Source organism: Somniosus microcephalus, chromosome 20 (assembly GCF_052327205.1).
Source record: "Somniosus microcephalus isolate GS21.2 chromosome 20, FLI_Smic_1.0, whole genome shotgun sequence".
Classification (NCBI taxonomy): Eukaryota; Metazoa; Chordata; class Chondrichthyes; order Squaliformes; family Somniosidae; genus Somniosus; species Somniosus microcephalus.
In genome coordinates this window covers 75,265,396-75,278,829 of record NC_141006.1, presented here as the reverse complement: position 1 = coordinate 75,278,829, position 13,434 = coordinate 75,265,396, and the positions used below count along the sequence as shown (strand labels likewise).

Genomic DNA, 13,434 nt, shown 5'->3' with positions numbered 1-13,434 from the left:
CAGTACCAGGCTGTAGGATGGAAGCAGGAAACTAGATTAGACAGAGCTTGCTGCCTCTGATGACTACCTGCTGGTCCGTGATGTGTGCTGGGCAGAATTGGACTTAGTGCCGACACTCGGTGCCCAAGTTCACGTGAAGAATGACAAACATGGCAAGATACAGGAGAGAACCCTGCACCCATACCAAAGCATGGGGGGTACCGCCATCAGGACAGGAAGAGGAAGACAAATGGCAGCTTTGATACAATAACAGAGCGACAAATGCAACGTATACACAAGTAGCCAGTTGGACTTGCCAACTCGGCGAACCCGGAACAGGCACGAGGGGCTGAATGGCCTGCTCCTGCTCCTATGCAAGCCCAGTAATTCGAGATCGATACCAGACCCGGTGTGTGAGGGGCAGTGTTACTAAAAGCAATCATTTTAAAAAACTTTTCAGAAAATGAATTCTCAGAAGCAGGCAAGGTCACGATTTTAAAAACGGCATTGGGGCCCTCTGATCACAAACCCAGTAAAGTAACAGGCCCACTACATTCCCAGGATGACCAAGCCCTTACAATGCAGAACTGGTTTTTCTACAATTTAAGTCTTTAGAAGTAGATAATAAAGTTTGCCACAGTTAACTGGGAAATGTTATTTTAGATTAATTTTGAAGTGCTTATTTGGCTTAAAGTCGGATTGAGAGACGCCAGCTAATTAAGACGCAATATTCAGATTAGGATTCGGAACAGCGGGGTTGGACCAATGGATTAAGTTGTACACTTCAAAAATAAATCCTTAATTATTGTATGCTGAACCAGTCCGTGCACATGTAGCTCCGACTGTGATACAGTCGCAGATTTGCCCCACGGGTTGTGTAGAAAACCAGACGGTAGGAAATCGGTTCGGTTTGAAGTGAACGCGGGAGTGGGACTCGGATGGTGTATAAATCCCAACAGTGAAGCTGAAAGTTTTACAGCTTTCACCATTTATGTAAATGTGAACCGCAAAACTTGGACGGAAAAGTTAATTGCGAGGTGGAAAATAGGAGTGGGAGGAAAGATGTAAAATTGCAGACCAAGAGCTGGAAAGTGGGACTAGGCTGGGACAGCTCTCCTTCAGCCGGCACAGACACGATGGGCCGAATGGCCTCCTGTGCCATAAATTTCTATAATCCTATGTACAGGAAACTCTTTGGTATTCGGCACCGACGGGGCCGGCGTGTTGCCGGCTGATCAAAAATTCCGGATGACGGAGAGGGTTATCAACCAAGGCTATTTTTAACAAAGAAAAATTTTAAAAATCAAGAAATGTGCAGTGCACAGTAATTGGGTACTCACCTACAGAACGTTGTGTTAAATGGATGGTGGAAGATGCTAGATTAAGTACAGTACTGCCAGTTGAGGGTAATGCAATGCAATGACTACCAGCAGCGTGGGAGACACACAGTACCCCTGTGAAATGGCGGATCAGAAGAGACTCCCGGCAGCGCGGGAAAGTCAGACTCCTGTTACAGGGGTATTGAGGTGTTCGGACTTCCGACAGCACCAAGAAGCCGAGTAGTGGCAGTTTGGAGAACTACCTCCACTGACTAACTCGGCCACCGCGGGAGACTCGGACTCGGCAACACTGCCGGTTATTGAGGTGTTGTTTTCGGAGTATGAGAATTTTGCCGGTTAATAGAGAATTCCGGATATTTAGGTGCTGTTTAAACAAGAGTTTCCTGTAGTTTGATGATCCAGACAGTCTGCATTCCCTCCCCCCAGTTATTGTACCCAACCTCACCCTATTAATTTTACATCCCCCCCCCCCCCCCCCAACAATTAACTTTCCCATCCAAGTTTTGCGGTTCAAACTTTTATTTCTCGTTAAGGCCCAAAAACTTCTTGCCTGGTCATGAACTACTTTGCATCACAGGGAGGGGAGTGGTCCCACGACTCGGACACTAATTAGATTCAGAGAGCTTCGGCTGACGGATGAGCACGGTTCTGAAAATAGCACCCGACAGTCACATGGAGATCTCTCCGATTAGCGCAGAGTTATCAATTATGGTCCGCTTCGCTCATTTTCATAATTAACATCATACATCATGAGAGGCAACATATACCAATGTCCCCGAGTGAATATCGCCACCAACCTCGGGTGTATACAAGTTATTACAGCACTAAGAAATAAAAGCCTATTTCACCTGCTTAAAGCAATGAGAAGGAGCAGCAACAGCACTCGTCTCCTTAAGGTATTTGTCCCAACTGAAATGACCTGAAAGCAGAAATAAAATAGTGAGCAAAATAAATTCAACAACAATAAAAAGTTTTTTTTTTTTTTTTTTTTTTAATAAATAAAGGGAAAGGAAAGCTCCAAGTTCCCAAATCTATTCACAAGCCTGTAATTTCAGAAAAATACTTTGCGTTTCCTTCAGCACAAATGAAGGCCAAAACCCAGTTGGGCTTCATTTGCACTCAATCGCCTCCTCCAGTGGAGGCTTAATGCGGGCTCGGTGCGTCCATCTGCAGAGACCACCAACCTTTCAGAGCCAGCTGTCCAGGCAGAAAGCAAAGACTGCCGTACGGCATCAAGTGGCTGCATTGGCACCTCGAGAAACATGGTCCAGATCAAAGGTCGACACTAGGGCTGGTGCCCTGGCCTGTCACTTGCACCTCGACCAGTTTGAGGAGCACTGAAGTAATAAGGCACTTATTTTAATATATAAAAAGGGTGGGGAGAATTGGTACATAGACAATGAAGCTCCCCCAGGGGTGGACTTTACAGGATATTCAAGATTAAACATTTCAATGTTAATGAAACAGGCTAGGAATGTTGATATTGAATTACTGATAATACAATCTGTGCTATTGCCTGTTGCTTTAAACTTAAACATAAAGACTTTGAAGTAATTGGCAGAAACAAGTCATTTGATATTTGTACTACCGGACATGTAGAACAAGGCTACATTGTACGACTCAAAGCTGAAAGCAATTTTTAAAAAAAACAAATTACTTCTGGTAGAGACACTTATAGTTGGTGGCTCAGCACAAGTAGGCAATTTTGAGATTGTTACAGCATCGAAAACTCACTGGCCATTTATCTCTTGTCCCAGATTAACAGGTTGTTAATTGCACCAAGGTGTAAGATACCCTAGTTGTGTATAATAGATATATAGGATTAATTTCACATGATGAAAGTTTTTGGTTTCTTGTTAACTTAATGGCCCAGTGATTCCGGGCACAACGCGCGAGTACGGACGGGGTACTCATGCGTGTGCCCGGAGGAATTGCCGGTTTTCAGCATGCACTGAAAACTGGCATTTCCTGTCCTCTGACCCAAGGGGTTAAGAGGCAGAGCGCGCGTGACTGCACAGGCAGCGCGTGCGCAGTAAAATTCCTTCCCCCCACCCCCCCAAAGAGTTGCGCGCGTGTAAAGGCCTCCGGTCTTTACGCGTGGAAAAACCAGACGTAAGTATTTAGCTTTTCAGGTAAGTGGGCTTTTAGTACAATGTAGACATTTTTTTCCCCACAGGTTTGTTATTTTTAAAGAATTTACAGTAAGGTAAGTTTAGTTTTAGACCCTATTTTTTAAAAATTTATTTTTTTCAAAAAATTGATTAATTGTTTAAAACATTTCTTTAAACTTATAGTTAATATAATCAGTGGGATGTTTTTTAAAAATTTTATTTAAAGTTAAAGTAGTGTTTTGGCAGCCCATACTTTTCATGAGTTTGACAGCTCTTGCTGTCAAACTCATGAATGAGTTTCCCCTCCCCTGATTGGTTGTACAGTGCTCACCTGATCCCAGCCGGCACATCGCACTAACTACGCCGCTGGATCAGGTAAGCACATCGCGCCGACAGCTGAACCAGGCCTGTGACAGGAAATGCAAGCAGGCCCGGGCTTCAGATGTCGGCGCGCCGGGTGAGTGCACATCGGGGGCTTGCACGCGCGGCAAGCACCCAATCCTAATTTCAGGGCCAATGAAATGGTTAAATGTTGTTCATTCACAGGATGCTTTAGGGTTTGATTTGTCTGCGTACAATTTAGCCGGCACCGTGCTTTAGGTGTTTGCTGAAAGGACAGGACGTATAAGATTCGAGTCTCTTGACTTGTTATCATGGCCACACTGGGAAACAGTTAGCCAAGGAAGTTTTGAGATGAGAAATGAAACAAGTGGAGAAGAGGATAAAAACAGTTGGCATCTTGTTGTTTTGAAGGAAATACATTCTTTCTGGGGGGGGGGGTTCTTGTTCACAATAACACTTGTCATGCCATAATGGATCAGCAATAAGATTATTTAGTGAGAAACAGACTATAAAAAGATCTCAAGCTTTTCTCAACAAGTTGCAAAGAATAATCAGAATTTGAAAGGAGTAACAAAGGTTACATCTCTACCCGGGGAAAAAACACAGTACAATTGTCTATGTCTCTATGTTTACTACTGAAAGATAGTGTGTGTGTCTGGACTTGGTCGAACACAATAAACGGATTTTTTTTGCATCCATATTTGGAGTTGGATTCAAACGGTTACAAAGTATCTCTGATTAGTACCGATACACAGTCATTTATGCAGTATTGGTTCTGAGAGGGACTGAATAACTTAAGTGCTAGTTGTGCGGTTCCCATTCAGGAAGAGGAACAAGTTTCATATTCTTGCCCCAACTGACATTTCTCTCCTCCTCTCTTCATAGGGCAAATGGTAGCATCGTGGCGATGTTACTGGACCAGTAATCCAGAGACCTGGACTCATGATCCGGAGACGTGAGTTCAAATCCCACCCCGGCAGCTGGGGAATTTAAATTCAGTTAATTTTAATCCGCTAGCGAGGTAGATAAACTGAGCAGCACGGTGGCATAGTGGTTAGCACTGTTGCCTCACAGCACCAGGGACCCGGGTTCGAATCTGGCCTCGGGCGACTGTCTGTGTGGAGTTTGTACATTCTCCCCATGTTTGCGTGGGTTTCCTCCGGGTGCTCCGGTTTCCTCCCACAGTCCAAAGATGTGCGGGTTAGGTTGATTGGCTATGATAAAATTGACCCATAGTGTTAGGGGGATTAAATATGTGGGGTTACGGGGATTGGGTGGGATGTGTGTCGGTGCAGGCTCGATGGGCCGAAATGGCCTCTATCTGCACTGTGGGGTTTCTGTGATTCTGTGAATTAAATAAATCGGAAATAAAAAGCTAGTGTCAGTAATGGTGACCATGAAACTACCGGATTGATGTAAAAACCCATCTGGTTCACTAATGTCCTTTAGGGAAGGAAATCTGCCGTCCTTACCCGGTCTGGCCTGTATGTGACTCCAGACCCACAGCAATATGGTTGACTCTAGCAATTGGCCTAGCAGGCCACTCTGTTGTAACAAGCCGCTACAAAAAACAAGAATAAAACCAGATGGACTACCCGGCATCGACCTAGGCATTGGCTTCAGGCAAGGACTGCAGCGGTTCAAGGCGGTGGCTCACCACCACCTTGTCGAGGGCAACTAGGGATGGGCAATAAACGCCGGCCGAGCCAGTGACGCCAACATCCCAGGAACGAATAAAAAAAAACCATGCTGGGGTTACCAACCGCCCTCCAAAACCTCACCTGAGAGCATTTCACCATCCCCCATTGCTGAGCCTAGATAGTGAGTCTTGGCAAATGATTCCACCATGAGGTGAGGGGGGTAATCCAAGCCCCAATCCTATCCTCATCTAACGTGCACATACACACTCACTTTTGAGGCATGACTGGAACTGCGATCAGGAGTGTGGAAATCTCGCTAAATGTTCCTCGCTAACCCAGCACCAGGGAGGCCGAATGAAACTTTAACGGTCATCCCACCAGAGATGATACTACAACTACAACAACTTGTATTTATATAGCGCCTTTAATGTAGTAAAATGTCCCAAGGGGCTTCACAGGAGCGATTATCAAACAAAATTTGACACCGAGTCACATGAGGTATTAGGGCAGATGCCCAAAAGCTTGGCCAAAGAGGTAGGTTTTAAGGAGCATCTTAAAAGAGAAACATAGAAGATAGGAGCAGGAGTAGGCCATTCGGCCCCTCGAGCCTGTTCCGCCATTTAATGAGATCATGGCCGATCATCCAAATTCAGTACCCTGTCCCTGCTTTCTCCCCATGTCCCTTGATCCCTTTAGCCTTAAGAAATATATCTAACTCCTTCTTGAATATATTTAATGAATTGGCCTCTACTGCCTTGTGTGGTAGAGAATTCCACAGGTTCACCACTCTCTGGGTGAAGAAATTCCTCCTCATCTCAGTCCTAAATGGCTTACCCCTTACCCTTAGACTGTGACCCCTGGTTCTGGACTCCCCCGCCATCGGAAACATCCTTCCTGCATCTAGTCCTGTTAGAATTTTATAAGTTTCAATGAGAGAGGGGTTTAGGGAGGGAATTCCAGAGGTTAGGGCCCAGGCAGCTGAAGGCACAGCCGCCAATGGTGGAGCGATTAAAATCGGGGACGTGCGAGGTCAGAGTTGGAGGAGCGCAGAGATCTCGGAGGGTTGTGGGGCTGGAGGAGATTACAGAGATAGGGAGGAGCGAGGCCATGGAGGGATTTTAAAACAAGGGTGAGAATTTTAAGCTCAACACAGACTCGGGATCAAAACTGGAACCATCCTGCTCTGTACGGTTCTATTCCACACCGAGCGGCAATTTTACTTACTGAGGCACTGGGGAAACACTCAGAGTTCTATATTCTAAATCTTCCCGTCAAATATACTGCTTCTACAGATTTGATCTAAAATATGCATTACAGTAAAATAAAATATTCTCAGAGTCTGAACTAAAGAACGAACTCGCATTTAGATACACAGAACAATTGTGTTATCTAGAAGGAAACAAACAATTCTGTTGCTTTTGCATGAAGATAGTGTTATCTGCCAGATTGAAAATCACAATGTTTAAAATTCTGGGGCGGTACAGTCCCAACAGATTACCAGCTTGCCATCTAGCTAGTTTAAATTCACAGCTCCGTGACAATCTGCCATGCTGAAGAATACGAAGAGTTGGAAGATTAGCACGTGAACTGACCGCTGACTGCCAGGAACGGACACATTCGCGGCTTCAACTTCCTCCTCAACTGAAGATTTCAGGTTTGCAAAAGCACCGAGTCACAGTGCTGCATTTCAGATTAGCACCAAATCAAAAATGTTAAAATACTTGAGAATCAGGCCCTGCTCAAGGTAGTTCAAACCCTCTCCGTGGCCTCGCTCCTCCCCATCTCTAACCTCCTCCAAGCCCTACAACACTCGAGAACTCCACCTTCCTCCAACTCTGGCCTCTTGCGCACGCCACCCCCCCCACCCCACCCCCACTTCCTTCGCCCCACTACTGGCAGTCTTGCCTACAGCCGTCTGGGCTCGAAGCTCTGGAATTCCCTCCCTCAACCTCTTTTCTCCTGCTTTAAGACACTTGTTCAAATCTCTCTTTCACCAAGCTAGTAGTCACCCCCCCCGAATATCTCCTTTGGCTCTGTGTCAATTTTGTCTGATTATTCTGCTGTGAAGCGCCGTGGGACATTTTACTGCATTCAAGGCGCTGTAGAAATACAAGTTGTTGCATCAACAAACAATCACAACCCCTCTCAAATAAACAATAGTACAAATATGAAACAGTCTGCATTCAATGTTCTGTAACATTACACTGGTGACGCTGGCAAGTTTATTTTTAAATTTACAGAGATAAATCAAGTTTGCACGGCCAACCAATGGTACCTGCTTACCGCACACATATGTAAACATTCATGTTCATGTGCACTTTGGGAATTCAAGCATTTCAATTCTGAGCTACTTTCAATTATTCAAAACCAGCTCTCCTAGCAAGGCAATCACTTAAAAAAATCATCAGGAAGATTTGCTGAAGCGTGCACTGAGAATCTAAGCTCAGGAAAAGGACGATGCTTAATTTCCTTAGAGGAAAAACACCGACACGTTTTCTCAGACCCCTGGATTTACAGATGAGGTGTGACAGCAAGATTTGAGATGTTAAAAACCAACAGGAAAGAAGGGCCAAACCCCCAAACCGCTCTTGGCAACTTTAAAAAAAAAAAGATTTTTTAGAAAGCATCGCGGACTCAAACCTTCACTTCTTGCTGCAAGAAAAAAAAGTGATTTCTAACCATTACTTCATGCTAGGCTTCTAGCTTGGATGAGCGCTGGAACACTGAATGCACTTCTTGACTGCTATGTAAAAGCACATTTATATTAAACACTTCAATGACAAGCCGCCAATCCAAATGTTTTCTTCCCCATTTCCTGCCAGTCACAGCAGAGGCCAGCAGCGAGCCGTGTTGAATGGAGGCTCTTATTTCATCACGCTTCATGCAGCATTTCAAACACGTCCAGTCCGTTCAATGACAAAACAGCTAACGTCAGCGGCGAATTCCGACCGGAAATACGAGCAGCTCTCAAAAAAAGCGCCTTCCTGGAAAAATTGCCAAGCGAGAAGGTTCTACAAATCCAAAATGGTCAAAACACTGACAAGACTGAAGAATGCAAGGATGTCCAAAAGTTATGAGTAGTGCAATGATCCAAATTCCACCGCCTCCCCCCTGCCAAAAATAGCACTTTTAGTGCATTTTGCCAGCAAAATGCATCTGTGCTAGATCAGTGCTGGTGTGTTATTTTAAAATTTATTTTGAAGGTCCCCGCCAGCCTACTGGATAAAGACACCACCCATCGTTGTTCTAATCCATACCAATGTTCCCTTTAAGCTGCACAGCTCTTTGGACCTCCCACGAAGCCGGCTTGCCAGCTTTACAATAAGAAAAAAAAAACCCACACGTGCGCTAGTCAGAATGGGCCACACAGCCCCTTAAAGGGGCCACACACGCAGAAAAAAAATTAACAGGAACATTGGGCAGCAGGACTGAGATTTTGATTCATTGTTGAATTAACACCTCGGCTGGACACTACAGTTTGCCTCAGTGCCCTGGGTCTTTGGGGGGGGGGGGGGGGGTGGAGAGCATAGAAGATAGGAGCAGGAGTAGGCCATTCGGCCCCTCGAGCCTGCTCCGCCATTCAATGAGATCATGGCTGATCATCCAAATTCAGTACCCTGTCCCTGCTTTCTCCCCATATCCCTTGATCCCTTTAGCCTTAAGAAATATATCCAACTCCTTCTTGAATATATTTAAATAGGCCTCAACTGCCTTCTGTGGTAGAGAATTCCACAGGCTCACCACTCGGTGAAGAAATTCCTCCTCATCTCTGTCCTAAATGGTTTACCCCTTATCCTTAGACTGTGACCCCTGGTTCTGGACTCCCCGGCCATCGGGAACAGCCTTCCTGCATCTAGTCTGTCTAGTCCTGTTAGAATTTTATAAGTTTCAATGAGATCCCCTCTCATTCTTCTAAACTCTAGCGAATATAAGCCTAATCGACCCAATCTCTCTTCAGACGTCATTCCTGCCATCCCAGGTATCAGTCTGGTGAATCTTCGCTACACTCCCTCCATGGCAAGAACATCCTTCCTCAGATAAGGTGACCAAAACTGCACACAATACTCAAGGTGTAGTCTCACCAAGACCCTGTACAACTGCAGCAAGACATCCTTGCTCCTGTACTCGAATCCTCTTGCTATGAAGGCCAACATACCATTTGCCTTCTTAACCGCCTGCTGCACCTGCATGCTTACCTTCAGCGACTGGTGCACAAGGACACCCAGGTCTCATTGCATTTCCCCTTTTCCCAATCTATTGCCATTCAGATAATAATCTGCCTTCCTGTTTGTCACCAAAGTGGATAACCTCGCATTTATCCACATTACACTGCATCTGCCATGCATCTGCCCAATCACCCAACCTGTCCAAATCATACTGGAGTTTCTCTGCATCCTCCTCACAGCACACACGCCCACCCAGCTTTGTGTCGTCTGCAAACTTGGAAATATTACATCTAGTTCCCTCGTCTAGATCATTAATACATAGTGAATTAACTGGGGTCCTAGCACCGATCCCTGCGGTACCCCACTAGTCACTGCCTTCCACTCGGAAAAAGACCAGTTTATTCCAACTCTTTGCTTCCTGCCTGCCAACCAGTTTTCTATCCAAGTCAATGCCTTACCCCCAACCCCGTGTGCTTTAACTTTGCACGCCAATCTCTTCTGCGGGACCTTATCAAAAGCCTTCTGAAAGTCTAAAAACAGCACATCCACTGGTTCTCCCTTATCTATTCTACCAGTTACATCCTCAAAAAATTCCAGTAGATTGGTCAAGCATGATGTACCTTTTGTAAATCCATGTTGAATTTGTCCGATCCCGTCATTGTTTTCCAAGTGTTCTGCTATTACATCTTTTATAATGGACTCGGGAGGGGGGCGGTAGAAGCAAAGGGTAAAGAGCGAGGGTTCTCACTGCTGGTACAAAGAAACTGAATTAGATCCTGAACTCAGTGTCTGGTATCAGCTCAGTTTGGCAATGCTGGAGGTGCTCAGACTTCAGGCGTAGATTTATACTGACTACAGAAGGGTTGAAAAGAGTGATGTCCAACTCTCTCCCCCACATTCCTTCTTCACTGCTGACTACATCTATAACATAACATAACGTCATAACGGCACAGAAGGAGGCCATTCGGCCCATCAAGTCCATGTCGGCTCTCTGTAGAGCAATCCAGTCAGTCCCATTCCCCCGCTCTATCCCCGTAGCCCTGCAAGTTTATTTCCCTCAAGTTTTTTTAAAAATTCATTGATGGGATGTGGGCGTCGCTGGCTAGGCCTGCATTTAGTGCCCATCCCTAATTGCCCTTGAGAAGATGATAGTTAGCCGCCTTCTTGAACCGCTGCAGTCCGTGTGGTGAAGGTACACCCACAATGCTGTTAGGAAGGGAGTTCCAGGACTTTGGCCCAGCGACAGTGAAGGATCGGCGATACAGTTCCAAGTCAGGATGGTGTGTGGCTTGGAGGGGGTGATGTTCCCATGCGTCTGCTGCCCTTGTCCTTCTAAGTGGTAGAGGTCGCGGGTTTGAAAGGTGCTGTTGAAGGAGCTTTGGCGAGTTGCTGCAGTGCATCTTGTAGATGGTACACACTGCAGCCACGGTGCGCCGGTGGTGGAGGGAGTGAATGTTGAAGGTGGTGGATGGAGTGCCAATCAAGCGGGCTGCTTTATCCTGAATGGTGTCGAGCTTCTTGAGTGTTGTTGGAGCTGCACTCATCCAGGCAAGTGGAGAGTATTCCATCACACTCCTGACTTGTGCCTTGCAGATGGTGGAAAGGCTTTGGGAGTCAGGAGGCGAGACACTCGCCGCAGAATTCCCAGCCTCTGGCCTGCTCTTGTAGCCACAGTATTTATATGGCTGGTCCAGTTCAGTTTCTGATCAATGGTAACCCCCAGGATGTTGATAGTGGGGGATTCAGCGATGGTAATGCCATTGAATGTCAAGGGGAGATGGTTAGAGTCTCGCTTGTTGGAGATGGTCATTGCCTGGCACTTGTGTGGTGCGAATGTTACTTGCCACTTGTCAGCCCAAGTCTGAATGTTGTCCAGGTCTTGCTGCATATGGACACGGACTGCGTCAGTATCTGACGAGTCTCGAATGGTGCTGAACAGTGTGCAATCAGCGAACATCCCCACTTCTGACCTTATGATGGAGGGAAGGTCATTGATGAAACAGCTGAAGATGGTTGGGCCTAGGACACTGCCCGGAGGAACTCCTGCAGTGATGTCATGTGATTGAGATGAATGACCTCCAACAACCACAGCCAACTTCCTTTGTGCTAGGTATGATTCCAACCAATGGAGAGTTTTCCCCTTGATTCCCATTGACTTCAGTTTTGCTAGGGCTCCTTGATGCCACACTCGATCAAATGCTGCCTTGATGTCAAGGGCAGTCACTCTCACCTCACCTCTTGAGTTCAGCTCTTTTGTCCATGTTTGGACCAAGGCTGTAATGAGGTCAGGAGCTGAGTGGCCCTGGCGGAACCCAAACTGGGCATCAGTTAGCAGGTTATTGCTGAGTAAGTGCCGCTTGATAGCACTGTCGACAACACCTTCCATCACTTTGCTGATGATTGAGAGTAGACTGATGGGACGGTAATTGGCCGGGTCGGATTTGTCCTGCTTTTTGTAGACAGGACATACTTGGGCAATTTTCCACATTGCCGGGTAGATGCCAGTGTTGTAGCTGTACTGGAACAGCTTGGCTAGGGGCGCAGCTAGTTCTGGAGCACAAGTCTTCAGTACTATTGCCGGGATGTTGTCAGGGCCCATAGCCTTTGCAGTATCCAGTGTCTTCAGCCGTTTCTTGACATCACGTGGAGTGAATTGAATGGGCTGAAGACTGGCATCTGTGATGCTGGGGACCTCAGGAGGAGGCCGAGATGGGTCATCCACTCGGCACTTCTGGCTGAAGATAGTTGCAAATGCTTCAGCCTTGTCTTTTGCACTCACGTGCTGGGCTCCACCATCATTGAGGATGGGGATATTTTTGGAGCCTCCTCCTCCTCTTAACTGTTTAATTGTCCACCACCACTCACGACTGGATGTGGCAGGACTGCAGAGCTTTGATTTGATCCGATGGTTGTGAGATCGCTTAGCTCTGTCTATCACATGTTGCTTCCGTTGTTTGGCATGCAAGTAGTCCTGTGTTGTAGCCTCACCAGGTTGACACCTCATTTTGCGGTATGCCTGGCGCTGTTCCCGGCATGCTCTCCTGCACCCTGTTAAACCAGGGTTGATCTCCCGGCTTGATGGTAATGGTAGAGTGAGGGATATGCCGGGCCATGAGGTTGCAGATTGTGGTTGAATACAATTCTGCTGCTGCTGATGGCCCACAGCGCCTCATGGATGCCCAGTTTTGAGTTGCAAGATCTGTTCGAAATCTGTCCCATTTAGCACGGTGGTAGTGCCACACAACACGGTGGAGGGTATCCTCAACATGAAGACGGGACTTCGTCTCCACAAGGACTGTGCGGTGGTCACTTCCACCAATGCGGTCATGGACAGATGCATCTGCAACAGGTAGATTGGTGAGGACGAGGTCAAGTAGGTTTTTCCCTCTTGTTGGTTCCCTCACCACCTGTCGCAGACCCAGTCTGGCAGCTATGTCCTTTAGGACTCGGCCAGCTCGGTCAGTTGTGGTGCTACCGAGTCACTCTTGGTGATGGACATTGAAGTCCCCCACCCAGAGGACATTTTGTGCCCTTGCTACGCTCAGTGCTTCTTCCAAGTGGTGTTCAACATGAAGGAGTACTGATTCATCAGCTGAGGGAGGGCGGTAGGTGGTAATTAGCAGGAGGTTTCCTTGCCCATGTTTGACTTGATGCCATGAGACCTCATGGGGTCCTGAGTCAATGTTGAGGACTCCCAGGGCTACTCCCTCCCGACTGTATACCAAGTGCCTATCCAGTCTCCCCTTGAAAACATTGAGTGTCTCCGCTTCCACCACTTCCGCGGCAGCAAATTCCAGGTCATCACCACTCGCTGCGTAAAAAAGTTTTTCCTCAGATCCCCCCTGTATCTCTTGCC

At 46.7% G+C, this 13,434-nt stretch overlaps 1 protein-coding gene across 1 annotated transcript in view; it reads right to left on the bottom strand.

The window, feature by feature from the left end:
• Window positions 1-13,434, bottom strand: part of LOC147103434 (polycomb protein SCMH1-like) — a 260,249-nt gene that overhangs the window by 186,980 nt on the left and 59,835 nt on the right. The window contains exon 5 of the mRNA XM_085963022.1: window positions 2,168-2,238. Within this exon, the coding sequence (XP_085819148.1) occupies window positions 2,168-2,238 (71 nt within the window). The remainder of the gene's footprint in view (window positions 1-2,167; window positions 2,239-13,434) is intronic.